Source organism: Salvia splendens, chromosome 7 (genome assembly GCF_004379255.2).
Source record: "Salvia splendens isolate huo1 chromosome 7, SspV2, whole genome shotgun sequence".
NCBI classification, from domain to species: Eukaryota; Viridiplantae; Streptophyta; class Magnoliopsida; order Lamiales; family Lamiaceae; genus Salvia; species Salvia splendens.
In genome coordinates this window covers 22691994-22713700 of record NC_056038.1, presented here as the reverse complement: position 1 = coordinate 22713700, position 21707 = coordinate 22691994, and the positions used below count along the sequence as shown (strand labels likewise).

The following is a 21707-nucleotide window of genomic DNA, read 5'->3' as shown; positions in this document are numbered from 1 at the left end:
GAAAACACTAAGTGCTTGATCCTCCCTAATACCAGCTCTCGGGTATAATTCATCAAAAATATCCATGTATGATTGGAGCGTACCTTTTTGTTTGAGATTTCTCAGATCCGCAAGTGAATCTTCATAGGCTTGAGCTCCAAAACGAGCTGCCAAGCATGAGAGATAATATCCCCAATCTACATATGCTTCTTCACCATGTAGACTCAGAAATCCACGATGCCATTGGAGAGCCTTGCCTTCCAAGTGAATTGCAACTACTCGTACTCTCTCGTCCTCCGGTACCCTGGCTACTTCGAATCCGTCACCATCGAATTTAGGGAACTCATATCGAGTAGATCGTCCCCAATCAGTTCGCACTTCGCTGCTTCCTTCACCGCTCTCCATCGCAGCTTTCGTTCTCTGATTTTGCAAGTTGATCGCAGCAATCGATTGCGATAACTCAAGAATTTTGGATCCTTGTTCTTGCGTAACTTGCTGCATAACTTGCTCACGCAGCTCACTCAATTTCTGATCCATCAGCTCCATCAATTTCTTCTCCATCTCAACACCTCGAGTTACAATTCCGCTAATTGAAGATCGATGACTCTGGATGATACCACTTGTTACGATCTTTCGTCGTGATCGCCCTATCTTTGACCGTAACTTCTCATACACACGCAATATCACCAACTCGAGCTAAGAAGAACGAATAGGAATTATATTGATAGAAGAATGTCACACTTACAATGCAAGGAATTCGGATAGGAACCAATAGGAGCTGTAGATCCACGATCTACAGCTAACATGAACAACACACACACAATTCTCCACAACACCAATGAGCTAGCTTCACTCTTATTTATACTTATTTCTCCCGCGCTAAACTTCATATATCCACGTCAACTCCACGTCAGCGTAAGCATGTGTATGTCACGTGATGATTGCCAGCTGGCTTGAGTTAGTTACACAGCAACTAACTCCTAACTCCCAACGGTAATTTCCCACGGCTTCATTTTGTAGCTCGTCATCTTGTGTTGCATGCATTTTACGCATGAATGATCATGCATGCAACACACAGCAACTCCGTTCTGACGGCGACGGAGTGGTGGTGATGAGACCTCGCGAACCGAAAGCAAAGGCGGTGGTGGAACGAAGGGCGAATCGTGACTTGACTGTGTTGTTTAGCCGGAGTGTAGAGAGGACGTAGAAGGGAGTGAGAGGGCGTTGTGGTCGCCGGCGTAGAGTGAGTCGGAGGGGGCGACGGGAATTAAGGGTTGCTCAAATTAGGGATCTCAATTTGGGGAAAATGGTGAATGGAGAATGAGGGAGTGAATACCGATGGTGGAGGGGAGTGATGCTTTTTCTAACGGCAATTGAAATTTGGGAGGAATTCAAATTAGTTGTCGACCAATATTATTAATTTAAAAGGATAATTCTTTGGGCTGGGATTAATTCCATGATGGGCCCAATGAGTTTAATAAATTAGGGCTGATTTTAAATGGGTTATATTTAAATAATTCTTTAAATTGGCTGATTGTTTAATTCTTTGATCTATATTGATTAATGGATTATAAAGGGTTGAATAATTCATTGGTCTATATTGATTTCATTAATGGTGGGTTGACGGTGGGCTTGTTTTAAATAATTTGGGGTCAATTAGTCAAAAGGGTAATAACAGAGTGGTCAATATTTTACGGACGGAACGAAATGACAAAACTGAACAACATTTCACGGACGGAGGGAGTAGTTTTTAAGATTTTTCTTTTTTAATTTTGATTTTTCAGTTTTAAAATTTACTATAATTATCTAATTTTAAGTAATTCTAATTAGGATTTGGTTTAATTTTAGGAAACAAATTTAAAAATATGTACTCCCTCCGTCTCCAATATATGTTCCATTTTGACCCAATATGGGTTTTGATAAATGTAAAAAAGTTAATGATGTACTAGTCATATTTATGTATAATTTTATGATAAAATATGAGTAAAATTAAGTAAATAAAATGTGAAGTCTATTAAGAGACATGTCAAAAAATTGAAAAATGGGACAAATAATGGCCAAATGTGTACCAATAAAATTGACAAACCAATCCCCTTTTTTATTCTGATCCTTTGAAGTAACCAACCAAATGAAGTCGTAACATAAAATCTTGATTCCCATTTATTTCCCAACCGTTTTGGACACTCCAAATGAAATTATTGCACAGAAAAACTAAATCTTGCATAACATTCACCTTTTATCAAAAACGCATTTCAACAATCTGCACAGCTAAAAGTCTAAAACTGACCAACAAAATCAAGAAGAAGAATCCCATATTTGGGTATGCACAAGACAAACTTTTCTTCAAATTCAGCAAACCATCGTTCAAAAATGCACCAAACAGAAAGTAATCCAGTCGGGAAAATCCTCCCACGCACAGATCACTCATTTCGGTACAATCAAACACTTCCGCTTCCAACATGCTCATCAATTTCTACTCCAATTGCGGCGCCGTGGATCATGCCCGCAAGGTGTTCGACCAAATGCGCCTGCGAAGCGTGGTTTCATTGAACACCATGATCGGCGCCTACACTCAAAATGGCAACGGCGAAGCAGCTCTGTCTCTATTCGCCTGGATGCTCAGAGAAGGATCGGAGTTCAGTGAATTCGCCTTGTCTAGCGTGCTATGCGCTTGCGCCTCGAATTTTTTACCCTTTGAGAGCAAACAGTTACATGCCTTAGTTGTTAAGTCGTCGATGGAGTCGAATGCCTTCGTTGGCACAACTTTGCTTGATGTTTATGCAAAATGCCGATTCATCAATGACGTTTTGCACGTGTTTGAGGCCATGCCGGAGAAGAGTGCCGTGACATGGAGCTCGATGATGGCTGGATTCGTGCAGAACGATCTGTACAAGGAGGCATTGAGATTGTTTCTCGCAGCGCAGAGAAATGGAGTCGAGATGAATATTTTCATGATATCCTCTGTTCTCTGTGCCTCGGCTGCCTTGACGGCGTTGGGAAGCAAGTGCACGCAGTCGTGTGTAAAGCTGGTTTTGGTGCAAACGAGTACGTTGTTTCTTCTCTCATCAATGTTTATGCAAGATGTGGTAGCATTAATCAGTATCGCTCTGTTTTCTCCGAAGCAGAGAAGAGAAATGTGATCCTTTGGAACACGATATCTCGGGCTTTGCAAGGCAAGCTAGGCCCTTGGAGGCTATGATGCTGTTCGAGAAGATGCAACAGGCATTTCTGTATCCGAGTGAGGTAACTTATGTCTCTATCTTATCTGCTAGCACTCACATGGGATTGGCTGAGAAGGGGTGGAGGTATTTGGACATGATGAAGGAGCAAGGCTTGAATCCGGGCGCTGTGCATTACTCGTGTATGGTTGATATCCTAGGTTGAACGAGGAGGATTGACGAGGCCAAGGATATGATTGAGAAAATGCCGTTTGAGGCCACTGCGTCCATGTGGGGATCGCTCTTGGCCTCATGCAGAGTTCATAAAAACGTAGAGGTGGCAGAGGTTGCTGCAAGAAAATTTTTCAAGATCGAGCCTAACAATGTTGGGAATCTTGTTTTGCTGTCAAACGTATATGCTGCAAGCGGGAGATGGGACGGCGTTGCATCAGCAAGGAAACTGCTCAAGAGTAGTGAAGTCAAGAAGGAGAAGGGGAAGAGCTGGATTGAGATCAAAGACAGTGTTCACTCGTTCATGGTCGGGGAGAGGAGCCATCCGTGGATGGGGGAGATATACGCAAGGCTGGATGATTTGCTTGAGGAGATGGAGAAGTCGGGGTTCAGAGGGCAAGTTGAGCACGATCTGCACGATGTGGAGGATTATTGCAAGAGGGAGCTGCTGAAGCATCATAGTGAGAAGCTGGCTTTTACTTTCGGGTTGATGTGTTTGTCTTGGTTTGTTCTGATAAGGATCATGAAAAATCTGAGGATTTGTGGGGACTGCCATCAGTTTATGAAGGTTGCTTCGGCTGTAACGGGGCGCGAGATCGTGGTGAGGGACAATAATCGGTTTCACCATTTCAGAGAGGGGGTGTGTTCGTGTGGAGAATTTTGGTGAGTCTGTGTACTGAGATGAATTGGTGTTAGACAGTAGCTACGAGTTTTTGAGTGTAGGAATATGTTAGGGAAAGAGGTGTGATTCTTTTGTGATGAAGAACTAATGGAACCTGTGATTTTCCGGGGTTCGATCTTGATTCAACAAGACCAACAGATAATTATAAAATTTTGGGTTGATCCAAAAATTATTAAATTCTCCGTTGGCCAATATATAACTCAAATCATACTACTCACCAAAAGCGATAAAGAAATGACCTAAAAGTTGTTTCAAGAAGCTATCTTTATCTCTTTTTGCCAAAACAATTTCTCGTATGTGTGCACTTTTTATCTAGGAAAATAGAAATATAGAATCAGTTTAAAACTAAAATTTGAGAATAGTTTTATATCTACAGAGACATGAGCAATGATATGCTACGTACCTTATGTGAGCACCACTCTCGTTTGACTCACGTTTAACTTTGTTCGTTTTGATTTATATGTTTAGTTTGATTCTAATATATTAAAAAATGTTATAAAACTTTTTAAATTTTTACAAAATTCATAAAAATCAAAGCTCGATTTGCTCATTTTCTCTATAATTTTTAATAAACGACCAAATCGAGCTTTGATTTTTATGAAATTTTGTGAAAGTAAAAACTTCAATAATATTTTTTAATTTATTAGAATCAAACTAAATATATAAATCGAAATGAACAAAGTTAAACATGCGTCAAACGAGAGTAGTGCTTACAAAAGGAGCTCACATAAGGTACCTTATGTAGCATATCATTCCTCGACATGACATAGTACTCCCTCCCGTCCATCATTTAAAGAGTCATTTTGGTTCGGCAAGGTTTTTAAGAAATTGCTTCCTTTGTGGAGAAAAATAAAGGGAGAAAGTAAGTGGAATGAGAAATTCATTTTTATATTAATTTTATAATGAATTATTAGTGCAAAAAGTTAATGAAATATAGGGTCTGTATACAAAAGCGAAAAAAATAGATGGTTTTTTAAATTATTGACAACCTAAAATAGCAAAATAATTCTCTTTAACGGTGGGGAGAGAGAATAAGATCTGTAAAATCGATTTATTTATTTTCCACATGAATATCTTCATACAATTATTGACAATAAGTAACACATAATCATTGTCACTACAATTCTAAAATAAATTGTGATTCACGAAAATTTCTCAGCCCTTGCTCAGAAACCCATTTTAGATTGCAAATAAGCTTATCTTCCACTCGTAGCATCTACTCCTCCATCCACAATTAGGATTCCCATTTTTTCCAGCATTGGCATGAGTTTAAAGAAATATTCAGAAAAGTAGGTGGAAGAAAGTTAGAAAAGTAGGTGGAAGAAGGTTAGTGGAATATGAGTCTCATTTGTAGATATTAGTTTGAAATGATACGTGGTGGAATGTGTTGAAAATGTAGAATTGATTTGGATTGAAACCTCCATCAATGAAGGATGAAGAAACTGATAAAATTTGAGAAAACTGTAGTGCAGGAGAGAAGAGCGGAAAAGGAAAAATGTCGCTAATTGACTACATTTTTGGAAGTGTTAATCTACAAATTACAGTAAGATGCCTTATATAGGCTAAGGAAAAATATAAACTACCAACTAATATAATACTAAACACTAGCTAATAAAAGAAAAACAATATCAACTTTACAATTTATTTTTAATTTCAACACCCTCCCTCAAGATGGAAGCACAACCAAATGCTACATAAAAACACACACAACTAAGATTTATTCTAACTCCAAGTCATGAGAAAATCCATCTTGAGCATTTGCAAACCAATTGGAGCTGTTGTTGCATATTATGTTAAAACCTTGCTCTCTCAAACATTCACTGGCATTGAGTACAACCAAGATTGTAGAATTGGGTAAATCTTTGTTATATTATTCACAACGGAATTATACATCATATATAGGCTAGAATAAAGTTATACAAGGTAAGATTTCCCTCAATCATATCTCCCTAATTTTCGATCATAATATTGTATAATCTTCTGCTGATTTTGTGCAATCTTCTTTGCCTTGCAGAATATTTTGGATCTTCCAACACTCCCCCTCAAGTTAAGTGATGGGATTCCCGAAGCTTAACTTGCCCAATACTTCTTGAAAGCTTTTCGCAGAGACTGCTTTGGTCAGATTGTCAGCCAGTTGGTCTTCTGATTTCACATACAGAATTTCCATTATCTTCTCCTCAAGGTTCTCTTTTATGAAGTGCCGATCAATTTCGACGTGTTTAGTTCTATCATGCTGTACTGGATTCTTCGAGATACTGATTGCAGCTTTATTGTCACACAACAATTTACAAGTTTTCTGCGGTTCTAAGTTTAGCTCCTTCATCAATCTCCTAAGCCAAAGGATTTCGGTTAAACCGCTCTTGATGCCTCGAAACTCGGCTTCAGCACTTGAGAGAGCCACTACCTACCTTTTGCTTCTTACTCCTCCACATGACTAAATTTCCACCAACAAAGGTGAAATATCCACCAGTAGAACGTCTGTCGACTAAGTTCCCTGCCCAATCAGCATCTGTATATCCGTGAATATCTAGGTGCCCATTCTTCAGGAGCAAAACTCCATGTCCGGCAGTTCCCTTTAAAGAACGGACCACTCTAAGTGCCGCCTCCTGATGTTTTTCTTGAGGGTCATGCATGAACTGGCTAAGAACTCCCACTGCATATGCAATATCTGGCCTGGTATGGGACAAATAGATGAGTTTCCCAACTAGTCTCTAGTATCTTCCACGATCAGTGGGGGTTGCCCCTTTGACGAGCTGAAGTCCGTGATTCTGAACGATTGGGGTGTATGTTGGCTTGCAGTCCAACATCCATGTTTCTGTCAAAAGATCAAGAACATACTTCCATTGGCTAATAAAAATTCCCTCTCCTGACCTAAGTACTTCAATCCCGAGGAAATATTTGAGATCGCCAAAATTCATCATCTCAAATTCTGCAGCCAGGTGTTCTTTGAGTTGTTGTATTTCCTCGACATTGTGTCCAGTAATGTTCATATCATCAACATAGATTATCAGACATGTGATCTTCTCCCCTTCCCGTTTGATGAAGAGTGTGTGGTCGGAATTGCTTTGTCTGTATCCATACTTCTCCATCACTTCTGTAAATCTTTCGAACCAAGCCCTTGGAGATTGTTTTAGCCTGTACAGTGTTTTCTTCAATTTGCATACTTTCCCTTGCTCGAACTCTTCTGAGAATCCTGGTGGAGCCTCCATATAGATGGGATCTTTCAACTCTCTATGAAGAAACGCGTAGGTCACATCGTAGTGATGAAGTGGCCAGTCCCTATTTGCTGCAATAGAGAGAAGGACTCTCACGGTGTTCATCTTTGCCACGGGAGAGGATGTCTCAGAGTAGTCGATTCCTTGAGTTTGAGTGTACCCCTTTGCTACCAGCCGAGCTTTGTATCGCTTAATGCTTCCATCTGGTCTTCGTTTAATTGTGAAGACCCAGCGACTCCCAACTGTATGCTTTCCATCGGGCAGCGGGCTGACCTCCCAAGTTCCATTTCTTTTTAATGCCTTCATCTAAACTAGCATTGCCTCCCTCTAATGTTTGATTTTCACTGCTTCTTCAAATGTTTGAGGTATCTCTTCCTCATACAGTGCAGCATGGAATGCCCTTGCCATTTTGGAGATGTTGGCTTCGGCGAAGTTTGCTACAGAGTATTTGCTTTTCCGGCCAATTCTTTCAGGAGAGTATCTCTTGGGAGGAATTCCTCTCGTGCTCCTTGGAGGAAGTACATATTGCCCAGTATCTTGATCGATCGAAGTATCCTCTTCCTCTTTCAAGAGGTGAGCCAGAGATTACCTCGGATTCCGTTACGGCTGGATCATCGGAACGCGGCGGAAGCGTCGTTGGGTTTGTTTCTGTAGATGAGGTCGGCTCATGAACAGTGCCAACTTGCTAAATTGGTCCCACATCAAAGTGACTTGGCACATACCACCGACGGGAGTCGTTTTCTTGGGTCTCCCCCTGTCTCTCACACTCCCCTTGAGTCCCAAAGTGGTAAAAGAATTCTGTTTCGAGAAAGCTGCAATTCATGGTGGTGATTATCCGTCTGGTTTTTGGATCGTAGCATCGATAACCCTTTTGATTGATCCCATACCCCACAAATACACACTTAATCACACATAGGGAAAATTTGGTTTTTTTGTGCTTCGGGATGTGTACGTAGACAGTGCAACCAAAGGTTTTGGGTGGGATGGATAAGGCTGAGGGGACTTGTGTCATAGTGGCCAAATGGTCTAGGGGCATTTTTCGGTTTAGTAATTTGGTGGGGAGTCGATTGAGGTAAACGAAAGTGGCTATGGCTTCGGGCCAAAAAGACGGTGGGACTTTTAAATCAAAAAGGAGGGCTCGAGTCATTTCAAGGATGATTCAGTTTTTTCATTCCGCTACTCCATTTTGTTCGGGTGTATGAGGGCATGAGGTTTGGTGAATTAACCCATTATCCCTAAAAAATTGAGCCATAGAATTGTTTACAAATCCCCCCCCCCTATCTGATCGCATGATTTTAATGGATGTTTTAAATTGGGTTTGGACCATTTTATAGAAAGAAATGAATTTTTCGACAACCTCAGATTTTTGTTTCATAAAATATACCCATGTGACTCTACTACAAACATCGACAAATATCACAAAACACAAGCTTCACACGAAAAATCCTTAGGAACAAAAAGTTTAGGAAATAAAGATTTTAGATAACCACGAGAAGTATGACCCATTCTTCGGTGCCAGAGTCAAGTCGCCTGAGTGGTGGGTCCGAGAGCAAGCATCGCCGCACCATCTTGTCGAGCAATCTTGTAATAGCTGAGACCTAGATTCTCGAGAATTTTGAAATAAATACTAGAATTCATAAAAAAGAAAAGAAAGAGTATTCATAGCTTTGAACATACAGAACATAACTGTTAGTATATCGAGTTAAGCCTTGAATGACAGATGTTGATAAAAACAAGCATTTGTTTATTTCTTGAGTAAAAGAAATACAAGATTTCAGAATTTCAAGCTAATAAAGTGCAAATGCTTGAAAAGTAATACACACCAAATAACTATTACATGTTAAAGAAAACGGAGATTTCAAGTAGAACTACTCGATTACATTATAGAGAGAAAAAAGAAAGAGTAAACTAGCGTTGGGCCTCTTCAGCACGGGCTTGCGGCCCAGATCTTCTCGATGGTCCGATAGGCCAAACTAGAGGGGCTGCAGCCAGAGGAAATAGGTCTCCCTTGTCCCTGCCAACCGCACACAAAATGGAATTTAAGTGCATGAGATAAAAGAAAAACTAGCACCCTACATTAAGAGGGAATGAGTAGCCTTACCTTTCCAAAGAAAAGAGGAGAGCTTGGTCGAAAGGAGCAAGTCCAGCCAACAGAATTTGCACCTCAGTGGCTACACTCTGCAAGGTTGAATCCCTGCAGCTTGTACTTCATTTATACATGCCATGGTCTAGAAATCAGCCACCCAAATGCCTGCTCTTGTTGTGCACCTGCCAAAAGGAGACAAAACCCATGAATGAGCTAGGGTACAAGGCAGCACAAAGCACCATATTCGGTTATGGCATCAGAATATAGCCAGGAGCCAAAGGCTCATCCGGCTCACGAGTACACCCTGCGATTTTGCTGCAGAGGAAACAGCCAACCCACTCCATCAAGGACTACGTTTTAGCCAAGTACATCAACTTTTCTCAGGGTTCAGTTAGGCAACGAGTATAAATAGGCCTAAGCCTCTTCCTCCATTCCCCATCACCACAAATCAATCGTAATACAGTGAGGCATAGAGTGAGAGGGACCGAGGCAGCGAGAGGGAGTAAAGGGGATAAAAGCCGAGAGTAAGGAACAACAAGATACGCAGCAGCGAAGGTAAAACCTCCTTCGAATTCATTTTAAACCCATGTCATCATGTAAGCATTTAAAGCATGTTAGACCAACACCATGCATATTGAGGCAGAATGATAGAGTAAGAAGAAGTAGTGCAACTTCTACACACCCCTGCCGTTAAAACATAGGAAGTAAGAGCTCAGTAACGGAGCTATCAGATACCAACAATTTCTCAGAAACCAACAAGGATTTAACCAATATTTTGGCCGACCATAAACATGCCTCAAATCAGAACCCTAGTGCTACTAGATCACATACAACTTCAATAGAACGAAATAGGTAATAGAAAATGGAGACTTAGCTCTAAGGAAGAATGCGGCGGAGGTTGCGCCAGTATGGGACGCCGGCGGCCCATGACGCCGAGAGATGGAGCCGTCGCTGCGAGCAGCCAGCGGCGATATCGGAGGCACCAGCTGCAGAGAGAGAGAGAGAGAAGTCTCGGAGAGGAACCATCCGACATTCGAGGCCAAGGTGCCAATAAGATTTTAGTCCGAGCTCGAATCGGAGGGATGAAGAAGGTCGACATCTCCCTCTGTTGACGCAAGCGCACGGCGGATGATAGCGGAATCCCCGACGACCGGCATGGCGGCGAGGTTCTCCGCGGATAGGAGATGCAGACGGGGTTCGATTCTCCGCAACTGGGGAGGGGTTTAATTCCTTCTGGGAATATCCGAAGGAGTAGAGTAGCTCCGTCGCGCCTTCGCGACGGAGGTTCAGAGATAGTGAATGGCGGTCCGGCAGTGGTGATTGACTCTGAGTCAGGGATCGAAGGTTAGGGTTGAGAGTGAAATTGGGGATTTTTGCTGGATTGTGAAATGAGAGTCAGCCCTTTTGGGCTATAGTAATATGAGTTGGGCCAGTGCCCATTTTATTTAAGTTGGTCTACTAGCGAGTTTTAGACATTTGGGCCTTTCCTTTAAATTAATTTGGGCCAAGGAGTTCAAAAAAGAGGAAAGGAAGAGAAAGAGTTGGGCTCTTTTATTTAAATTATTCGGGGCCACGTTTTTTTACCTCTGCCCTCAATAAAAGTTAGACCATGGAATTTTAATTCAATTGGACCTCACCAATCCAATTATATTTTATACTTAATCCAAGAATAATTAAGTATTTAAATCCAAGAGGATTTAAATTTGAAAATGGACCTATGATAATTTAGGTCATAACGTAAGCCGCTAATTAAAGCAGCGAGGTTTGTTACAGACTCCCCTAATGTCATGCCACCATGAACGATGGATGGCCACATTAAAGATAAATATCGGAAATTTAACTAATACTCGAGAAGTTCGGCAAGACTCCGAATAAATTAAATCGTTGATTTAATTAATAGTAAAGAATTATGAATCCAGAAAGCAGAAAGTAAAATAATAAGCACACGCTTAGGCATGCATGCATGCAAGATAATTAACTGCTTAACGCCTAATTTAAGCATGTATTTGTTATAAAGGAACGTCGTCATACGACAAGTAAAATCCAGTCAGGGAGCGCTCGTTTGAGAGAATTTAAGCAAACGAGGTGGGCCTTTCTCTTCTTTCTTTTAAAGCGTGTTTTATGTGAAAACATGATTATTTGAATGAGTTGTCATGCCATGTTTTGTTTTATGATTGCCTATCTGTTGGCTATGCTAACCAATTAAATCGAATTCGGGTCCCAGTAGGTCAGTAAATCCTACTCGGACTAGTGTACACATAGGGACCGTGAGCTAGCGCCAGGTTGGCTGGTCCAGGGGTCGTGAGCTAGCGCTAGGTTGGCCGGCCCAGTGATCGTGGAATGTGGCCTCATTCCCGATTCACGCAGTTTGATATGGCATATCATCAGAAGTTTAAAAGACTGCAGTCTATTTCAGAAAGAAATAACAGATTTTAGTGACCAGGACCAGTTTTCAGAAAAACCCCGCATTCACTCAGCTTGGCTGACAAATAAAATAAAACAATTTTTCGGCATAAGCCCACTGAGTATATCAAGTACTCAGCCCTGCATATTGTTTTCCTTAATGTGCAGGTTGATCGGTCGAGGCAAAGGAGGTGTTGGGACAGAAGACTAAATCAGTAGAAGGATAGTTGGTGTAGTATGTCTTCATACATATTACATCTATCTTGGTACTCTTCCGTTGCGTAAACTTAGACTTGTTTTTGTAAAGACAATGTCCCAGATTTCACTCTGATTCAGTACTATGTTATCCTTAGCACATTCAGACAATGTTTCCTTGAATTAAGTTATATTCATGATGAGTTGAGACAGCTTCAGTAAGTTTTAGTCGCGATATAGCTACACTTTCTTTGACTAGGGAGATGTGGTCGTGACAGAGTGGTATCAGAGCACCTTTCTTTCACTCTGACCCAAGAATCTTCCTTCTAAGCCTTAGTCCAGATAAATAGTACTAGGCTAGGAAGCTAACAGAATGATCAGTACAAGATCCCAACACCTCAGCTCGACACGATCAACTGCACCAGAAACAGGGGTCGATGCCCGCTCGTCCAGAAAAGAGTTTTAAAGAAATAAAATATTTTCCATTTGAGAAGGAATATGAAAATTTTGAGAATTTTAGGAAAAGAAGAGAATTTTCACAAGCCTATATGGGAACGAAAATGTTTATTTGAAATGTTTGCAAGATGCAACGTGATAGCTGATACTTTGCATGACAGAGCTTGACAGAAATGTATAGCTGTCATGTGGGCCCATGTATGCGAACCTTAGAGTGCTTTAAAAAAGTACCTTAGCTGAGACACGTGCGACCAAGTACTAGCAGAACGAGAATTTGTTACCGCCTTCCAAGGAGATGAGACCAACTAACACCCATCAGTTTGGGTAAGCTTCTAATTCCAAGAAATTATGAGAAAGAAAAGACGAACCAGAAAGTACTATTGTATTACCTATAGACAGCAATTAAAGGAAGTCCATTCCTTTGAGCACACAGATAGTATACATATATACGTATACTAGACGATGAACCAAAAAGTTCACAATGTCTTTATAAAGACCAAGTCATACCGAAAATAGTATACTTTCAAGCCTGTTCGGGAGATACGTCCCTACATGAAAAGAGATCGTACCCGCGATCTAGTAAAGTGATCTAAGCTGGCGTAACAGGCCCAAGTGGCTACGTGACCCATAAACGATACTTATAGCGTGCTATGAAGCACGATGGAGAATGCAATGTTTTAAAAGAATCAGAGTTCTAAGTTTTCGAGAACGATATGAAAGTATGACCTCCAGCACAGTTATCATGTCCGAGCTCCACAAGAACAGACAGGGGAGTGTCACATAACTAGAACCGTTTATTATAATCAATAGTACTTACTTGGATTCCCAATGAAATTCTTTCTAAGAGTCCTTCCAAAGGACGGTACCCCCGTCTATTCAGACTTTAGTTTGACTTGCAAGTAACATGTCAGTATTCCTTTTTCTATGCGAGATTTGACTCACTTCCAGTTTATGGACTGCAGTCCTTTGAATCATCGTTCATAAAGAGTAAAGTTTCGACTGTGTAAGCTCCAGTCATAAACCTTAAATTCTACAGTTGTTCATATCTATGACCTTCAGAATACGCTTATTCTTCAGACATTCTTTGAACCTCCTGGATAACGATGTCCTGTCGTCTATTAAGACTTTTGATTGACTCACGTTCTGCAAGTAGTACGCCACTTTCATTCTTTTCACGAAAGCGGTGACTCAGTTTCAGTTCCCAAATTTGGGATACTCTTATGTTTCAAGCATCGTTATTTGTTGTTGTCTCCTTTGAGCCACAATATAGGGGATCCATATCCTGATTTCTTGGACTCATGCAATGAAATTTCATTCTTATGATGCTTACAGTTATGATCTCTCCAGAATGGTCGCGCCATTTAAATATTTCCTCAGAGAATTTCATACTGTGTTGGAACTTTTGTTCACCTCCCTATTTTGAAACCGTCTGTAGCAATATTTTCCCTACAGAGGTGAAATTATTCTATCTCGGTTCTAGTACATGTATTATTTCTAGTCTCGAAATTTTTTTATGGCAAGCATATTGCACTTTTCCCTAACGAGCTTAGCCTAGCTGATTTTTTCTGAATAGTTCATTTCAGTGTAATACCTTTAATGAACCTATGAGATCATTGATGTGATTCTGTTATTCCATATCCAGATTCCTTTGAAGCATGATCAATGTTCCTTAATTGCAATCGCCTACGTTTCTAAATTTTCGCGGTTGATCATCTTAAGCGGTGACATGTTTGAACCACTATCCTTGATGCTCAGATCCTTTCAGTTTAATTGGACAACAGTACTGCCCTATTTGGCCGCTCACTATGGAAATTTACAGTTAATTCATTTCCATCCAGTTTTCATGACCTATCTCAAGATTATTTCTAGCTCCCACCACGGGTGAGCCTCAGCTTCTATGAGTTTATCTGAAACCAGTTGAGCTACGAAGTTCTTTGCATGAACTCAGTACTTACCTTCAAGGTCGATTATCGACGAAAATTCTTATGAGTTGAACAAGAGATGTTATTCTTGTCCAGTTGGGTATTCAGGAGCCCTTCAAATTTTCAGTCATACTCTCCTGTGTGAATAATAATCCAAGTTAAAACTATTAGATTAATCATCGAGTTATTGATACGAGACTATCAGAAAAGGCATGGTCTCAGTTTCTTTCAGATACGCATGACAAATATGTCTCTATTGAGACACGTACAGAAAATGATGCACCAACCAGAAGCGTCGCATAACCGACAGCACAAAGCGTTAAATATTTCACGTCTACGTTCCGCTTGTAACAAGCTGGTAGAAAAAAATTGAATATTACGTTACGTGGAGAAGTAACTAGCCTTGAATAGAGAAATATCAAGGAATATATGTTGATTGAATGGCATCCGATGACGTAAAAGACCTATATAACTGCTTGACTGATCTAATCGCTCAGTCGAACCAAAAGGGCATGGAGACAGTAGCGTTGGGAGAAAGAAGCCAACACCTCCACATGCACTAATCCAGTATTCAAAGATTTTACGCGAGTAGAACAAAGAGTCAAAAAGAGAATGATTTCTTCAAAGAGAAAACAATTGAGAAGTTTGGTCAGCTCGAGGCTTCTATGAGGAATTTGGAAACACAAATTGGGCAGCTTGCTACAGCTTCTCATACAAGAACTCCCGGCACCATTCCAAGTGATACAGTGCCCAACCCCAAGGGAAATGAACATTGCAAAGCAGTCACCTTGAGAAGCTGAAAAAATTTGGATTCAATGCCTTTAATGGACGACCAAGGTACTTCCGGCATCTCGCACGCAGGGGCGGATGAGATGTTAGGCTTACATTCCTCGCACGCAGGGGCGGACGAGGCACGTAAGGGAAGTCCCGCGTTGGTGCGGGATGCCCAACATGGTCAAGAACAGGCTGCATCCGGCAGCAAGGAACAAGGCGATGGATCTAAGTTAAATGGAAGACTTACAGCAGGAGAGAAAGACAAAAAGGTCAATGAGACAGAACCTAAGAAGAGCAAGTCCAGTATTCCTAATGACATTCCACCGCCTCCATATCCATTCACGAGAAAGAAGCGAGTGCGGCAAGAAAAGAGTTTTGAGTGGATGATGAATGTGATTAGAAAGGTGAATGTAGACATCTCATTGGTGGATCTTTTCACCAATTTCCTGAGATTCTCCAAGTTCTTCAAAGACATGATGGCGAACAAGGAGAAACTTCAGGATGAGGGGATTGTGGCATTGAGCATGAATTGCTCACAGCTGATATCTGGAATCATGCCGACGAAGAAAAGAGATCCAGGAGGTTGCATCATACCATGTGAAATTGGTAACACGATTTTCACAAAGTGTTTATTGGACCAAGGTTCAGGGATCTCACTTATGGCATTGAAAACTGCTCGTGCCATTGGTTTGGAGGAAAGAATGGAGCCTATCGACATCACTCTACAATTGGCTGACCACTCCATAGTGAAGCCCATTGGAATTGTTGAGGATGTCTTGGTTAAAATCGATAAGTTCATCATTCCCGTTGATTTTATTGTGCTCGACATGCCAGAAGATAGAGAAGTGCCAATTTTGTTTGGTAGACCATTTCTAGCAACGGGGGATGTATTGTTTGGAGCAAAGAATAACTCTGTTACATTCAGAATTAATGGTGAGCAACTGACCATCAATGTTGAGAAGGCCTATTTTGGTGGTGAAAGTGGTAAGGAAGCAAGAGAGGTGGTCACACTAGAGAGTCCGAAAGTGTAGACCGAGGATGAAGAAGGTCGAGCCAACGACTATAAAAAAAGGCACTGATTGGGAGGCAACCCAAGTCTTTTATTGTTCTTTTGTTTTTGCTTTCATATATTGGGGGTTTTGTTTGCTCAATTCTTTCCCTCAATATTTATTTTGAATTGAGCATTTTTTATTTTTTATTTTTGTTTTTTTGTGTAGGAGTGAAGATGGAGGTCATATCTCTGTTGTTGGAAAAAAGAGTCGCCCAACCCACCCACCCATGAGCTCCACAATGACAGGGGAGTATCTTTATACCTACCTTATATTTGTCTTCTACCTTGAGGACAATGTAGAAATTAAGTTTGGGGGAGAGGGTTGAAATTCTGCTGTGTGCGCATGTTAGAATGATTTCCTATAGATTGTTACTTGCTCATACTTGTTGGGAGTCACTAAGTGGACTTCGCTTTTCTTGTGAACATGTGCTATGAACTAAGTTGTCACTTACTTGCTTCTGGAGAACAAATAGTCTTACTTGTTAATTTAGGAAAGAGTAGTGTTCTTTGGTGTCCGATTTCTTGAGCTAAGGAGAGAGAACGATTTCGGTTTTGAAAAATGAGTTAAAAAATCTATATGGTTAATTTGCATAATTTGAGTAGGACTTGACTATATTTTGTTGATATCGATGCACAAAAATGATTTAGGCATTAGGAGTAAAAGCCTCATTGCCAAAATATCACATGCCTGACCCTACATGAACCCCTAGCGAGCCAGTTTGAGCCTTATAGCCTAATTTCTTTGTTAAAATTTAGAAGTCACTATACTAGCCTACATTATATATCATTTTGTTAGCCCTTCTTTTCAGTCCTTGTCACTAAAATTGAGGTGCTAGCACATCTTTGGGTAGTTGCTGTTGGTGGCAAGAAAAAAGGTCATAAGTTTAGATGCTTGTTATGTAATATCCAATTTGTGCTTGAGAAATAAAGTGCAAAGTTGCCAAAGAGAAAAAGAAAGAAAAAAGAGGCAGCCTGTTCATAGAGAAAAAGCCAAGGCAAAAAAAAAAATCAAATTAGTGCTCGAAAGAAAGAAAAAAAAGTAGTAGCGTGATTTGTTATGTTGAAAAATCTTAAGTTTGGGGGTGGTGAGCTGTGGAAATTTCATTCTTAATTATTATAAAGCTTTGGGAGATGTTGTCCTATGGGATGTGCTAGTATTCTTGATTTTGGTGGAATGAGCTACTAACCAAATTTGATATCTCACCTTAACCAAAAGCCCCATTACAACCACAAATAAAGACCTTTTGATTTGTGCAAAGGTATTCACATTTTGTTGATGAGTTCTACTTTGAGTTTTGTGAAAAGACCAAATAGATTTAAAATAAAGAATAGCCGAATGAACTTCTTTTGACGATTTAGCAACGATGGTTTGAGACACTAGAGTCATTGCTTGGACTTGGATTGCTTGTTGGATAACTAGATCTTAGGGAGCTGATTTGTGTTCATACTTTCATTCTAAGTCATGTTTAAAGGATAATGTGGAGTTAGCTTAGGTAATCTCTTGACTTGTGAGAGTTTTTATGATATGAATTTGAGGATTTCATGAGTCTTGCCAATTTTTGAAAACTTTTGTGCTTGATTGCTTATCTTGCTCGAGGACGAGCAAAACTTGAGTTTGGGGGTATTTGATGTAAATCAAATAATGTTAATTTTACTCCAAGATTTCTCCTAATGTTTATATTAAATTATGTATCAATTAATTATTAAAGTTTAATTATTATTTATAATTGATATATGTACAAATTGGAGATATACGTGTTGCATATAGTTTGATTTGAGTTTGATTTGTTTTGAATGTAAAAGCTATACACGTATGCTAGAAATTAATTAAATAATATTTTAGTTGAGGATTTAGGGGATATGGGCGACTACTTCTATTTGGAAAAGGAGGAAAAAGAAAGATATAAAAAGGGGACGGCACTTTTGAGCAAGGGGGCAATTTTTGACGAGAGAAAACAGAGCATTGGACGATTGGAGCAGCCATTTTTTTGGAGCAGAGTGCGGCACTTTCGAGAGAAAAAAACGTCAGAAGCTTGGAGGAAAATTCAGCCCTCATCTACTCCAAATTTACTCCATGGTTTCTAGGGTTTTATCTCCATTTATCATTGTTCTTGGTTTAATTATGTTAGGCTAAGAATCTTGTGTTACTCCAAACACGTAGTATGACATTTTGATTTCGTGATTTATTCTATGCTCGTTTTTATCTCGTGTTCGTTATTACTACTTATTTGATTGAATGAATTTATTACTTTAGGTGCATCTTTAGTGATAATTCTATAGTCTTGATTTAATGCCTCTTTAGCTTGAATTGGGATGGATTGTGGTGGTAATAAATTATCAATTGGAATTGTTTAGATGACAACTTGATAATGGATTTTGATCTTAATTACAATTGTACTTTGAATCTCGCGCTTCCGTAGGGTTCTTAGGATTATTGAATTTGGTTTAAAGAGTAAGTGTTTAGCTATTCTTTGACTAGTTGATGTTTAGCATGTTCAGTGCTTGCATGTTGATTTATTTTAAATTGTCCCAAACGTAAGAGATAAAATTGAATGCATAGGATTAATCCGTGTCTTGTTTACAAGTGTTTGGAGTAGCAATTGTCTCACTTGTGTTAAATTGAATTCAACTTTATTTTTCATCATTTTCAGAAAACAAACTTCAAACAAAAACATTCATCTTTACTGTTATTTTTATTTATTTGAAGTTAAACAAACTTACCTTCCCTGTGGATCGACACCTTAAATTACTACACACGAAGCTGTACTCTTGCAGTGAAGTGGTAATATTAGGGATAATTTTGTGAACTTGAGTGCATATCTATTCTGATTTAAAAAGACCTAAAATTACACATCAGTTATAGAGTCAGAAAAATAATTCATATTAACGTCTAATTTGAAGAAACAATAAAATCCAATGTCATTTTAAAGTATCACCCATTGATGAAATAAAATGTTTGAAAACCCATATGTTAAATACGCACATAATTATAACAATGAAACATACTTTAAATCCAAAATTTATGACATGGCCACTACAAAAGCTCTGTAGCTTGCTATCATCTTTTCAACGTCGATCATCATTTTCTTGTTGTCTGTTGCATAATGTTTGGATGTCGATGTTTTATTGGAAAGGGAGTTGTGATTATTTTCGGCGAACTTCAACACAATACTTTTTAGCTCTTAAATACTGAAGCACACCCTTATATCTAGTCGATAGTCGACAATTCCAATGGCCTTCTCTCACCCATGTTGACTTCCATCTGAGAAAATAAACATTGCAGTCACTTATGACATAAAAGTGATACAAACATGACCAAATTCATATTTTTCACTTATGACATAGAAGTGATACAAACATGACCTAATTCATATATTGCTACTACATAACCCATAAAACTATTCCAATGCTAATCAGTGACCATACATTTATTTTAGTTGATTCCGAATTGAATGCAACTTATAGAAACATTAACAGTTTGTAAACATGACACAAATCTGTTACATATATTACCTAATACGTTTCTTGTATATGAAATGAAATTCTGAGAGACATTCTTAGTTTTTCTGTAAATCTATTACCTTTTAAAACATTGGATCCATCAATTGTGGGAGCCTTAGTAGATTCCTTTCCAATTTTTGGTGTTGCCATTTCATTTCCGATTGTGCTGTAAATTAAATGCCAATAGTTATTAATAAAAATTATTTTTCCAAGAAATTTAACTAAACCCACATTTAAGGTCATGTTACCCATTTCCAAAAAAAAATTAAAGTTCAGTTCACATTTCTCCATTACTGAAAAGGACATCTCGGTAAGTACCTTTTTCAGGACCATTCATATTTGCTTAGGTTTTCGCCTTTGCCATCAATGATTCCCTGTCAATTGTTCTTCAAAGTTCGCCAACCAGATTGAGCGGCTATTCGAACCACAACCAAGGTTAGAAAATTAGGGCAAAATTTAAAAATCCAAACAATCGACACAAAAATGACCCAAATCTAGGCGACCAAATACCATTTTTCGGAGGTTGGTTTTGTGCTTCTTTCTTGTTCACCTTCATCCTTTCATAAACTTGTGGACAACGAATAAAAATGCCAGAAATCGTGAATCAATTTTGACCCAAAAACTAAAAATAGAAGTTATTAGAAAGTTTTATTAACCTTTACCGTCCACGATCCCTGCTCCGGCAGAGCGAGTGGTCGTTGTCGCTAAAGAAGTGTCGCTGTTGAGAGATATCGTCGATTTCGCTAAAGCGTGTGAAATAAATTACTAGGGTTTTTTGGTTTAGGAGTGAATGGTTTTGTGTTATTTTCTTTGAAGAAATGATAAACCTTTTCTCTCTCTCACCTAATATCTAGCGTATGAAATGAAAATGTATTTTGCTGCCAATATTAATAAATGCCATAAAATCCGCCCACTAAAACGGTAGGTGACGGTTCCTAATTTTTTTTTTCTAATTTACCCCTCACATGACACAAATCCGTCTTACTATGACCCAACAAAAACGAGGAGTCATTCCAGATCATGGCCATTAATCTCAATATCTGACGGTCCATATATGGTCTGTATTTCTATACTTAAGGACTTTTTTTAGTAGATGAAAACCCTATATATATATATATATATTTGAATTCTTTTTATGTTCTTGCCTTTGTCTTTTAAGGTCACGGAGGACCTGTGAGTATTTTAAGTTACTGTTTCTTTCTTTTTCAAAATTTGGTTTAGTTGGATATCTTGTTGAATAGAGAGTATATACGTGGTGGGAGAGGAGTAACTTATTGAATTTTTGATTTCTTCTGACTGTGATGGAAAGAAATAGGCGTAGGTGGCAGGGAGTATATGTACTTTGTTTTAATCCTTGTCTTGTTTTGAGCATTTTTAATGTGAATCTTAGGGATTCAAGAAACATATGTTTGCCCCGGACTTGCTCTTGTAAATATTTTAATAATCCAAACAAACTCAACAAGAAATGAAATAATAAAAATGGTGGAAAAGGGAGAAGGTGAATGTGTTATGATTTAGATAGATGCTTGGAACCTAGGGACCCAAGGCACCTTTCACCAAAGCAATAATCTAATGGCTCCACAAAACTAGCAACACAAGAACTAGAATTGCATACCTTAACATTCAATCTAAGCCCGGCAATAGATTAAAATGCAACCACAAGGGATTTTGATAAATCTTCAAAGATGAAGAAGAATGCTCACAATGGAGTCTTTGGTAGGTTTACAAAATGTTCAAAGCTGCTAGCAAAAACCCTAGACATGAGTATTTATACTAGAGGATAAAAGTGCTAAACAAAAGAGTCAAAAAGAGTTCAAAAATCGCAAGTCGCGCAAAAGGCCAGGTCGGGCGTTTTACCCTTGCAAAATCGCCAGCCCGCGCTTTTCATTCTGCATTGCGCGGCTTCAGTCAAACGGCCATATCTCTCTCATCCGAACCCCGTTTGGCGCTTGTGAGGTACCCACGCAAAGGTATTTCGACGATGAAGACGATGGTGGTCTTGAATCAGCATTTGGACACCGTATCAGTAGGAATATTGACATTTGAACAGACCT

General features: G+C 39.3%; 1 protein-coding gene, 1 long non-coding RNA gene and 1 pseudogene across 2 annotated transcripts; 2 read left to right on the top strand and 1 right to left on the bottom strand.

Moving 5' to 3' along the window:
• Positions 1–2168: 2168 nt before the first annotated feature.
• On the top strand, positions 2169–4061 carry LOC121741384 (annotated as a pseudogene).
• An 11090-nt stretch (positions 4062–15151) lies between these two features.
• On the top strand, positions 15152–16132 carry LOC121810572. Its single transcript, XM_042211336.1, has 2 exons — positions 15152–15164; positions 15228–16132. The coding sequence occupies exons 1-2, from the start codon at positions 15152–15154 to the stop codon at positions 16130–16132; spliced, it is 918 nt and encodes a 305-aa protein (XP_042067270.1).
• A 3057-nt stretch (positions 16133–19189) lies between these two features.
• Positions 19190–20474, bottom strand: LOC121741368. The gene is made up of 4 exons (XR_006037844.1): positions 20164–20474; positions 19972–20068; positions 19734–19819; positions 19190–19414 (listed from the first exon to the last, which is right to left on the bottom strand). It is a non-coding gene; the product is annotated as an uncharacterized LOC121741368 (long non-coding RNA).
• Between the last annotated feature and the right edge of the window lie 1233 nt (positions 20475–21707).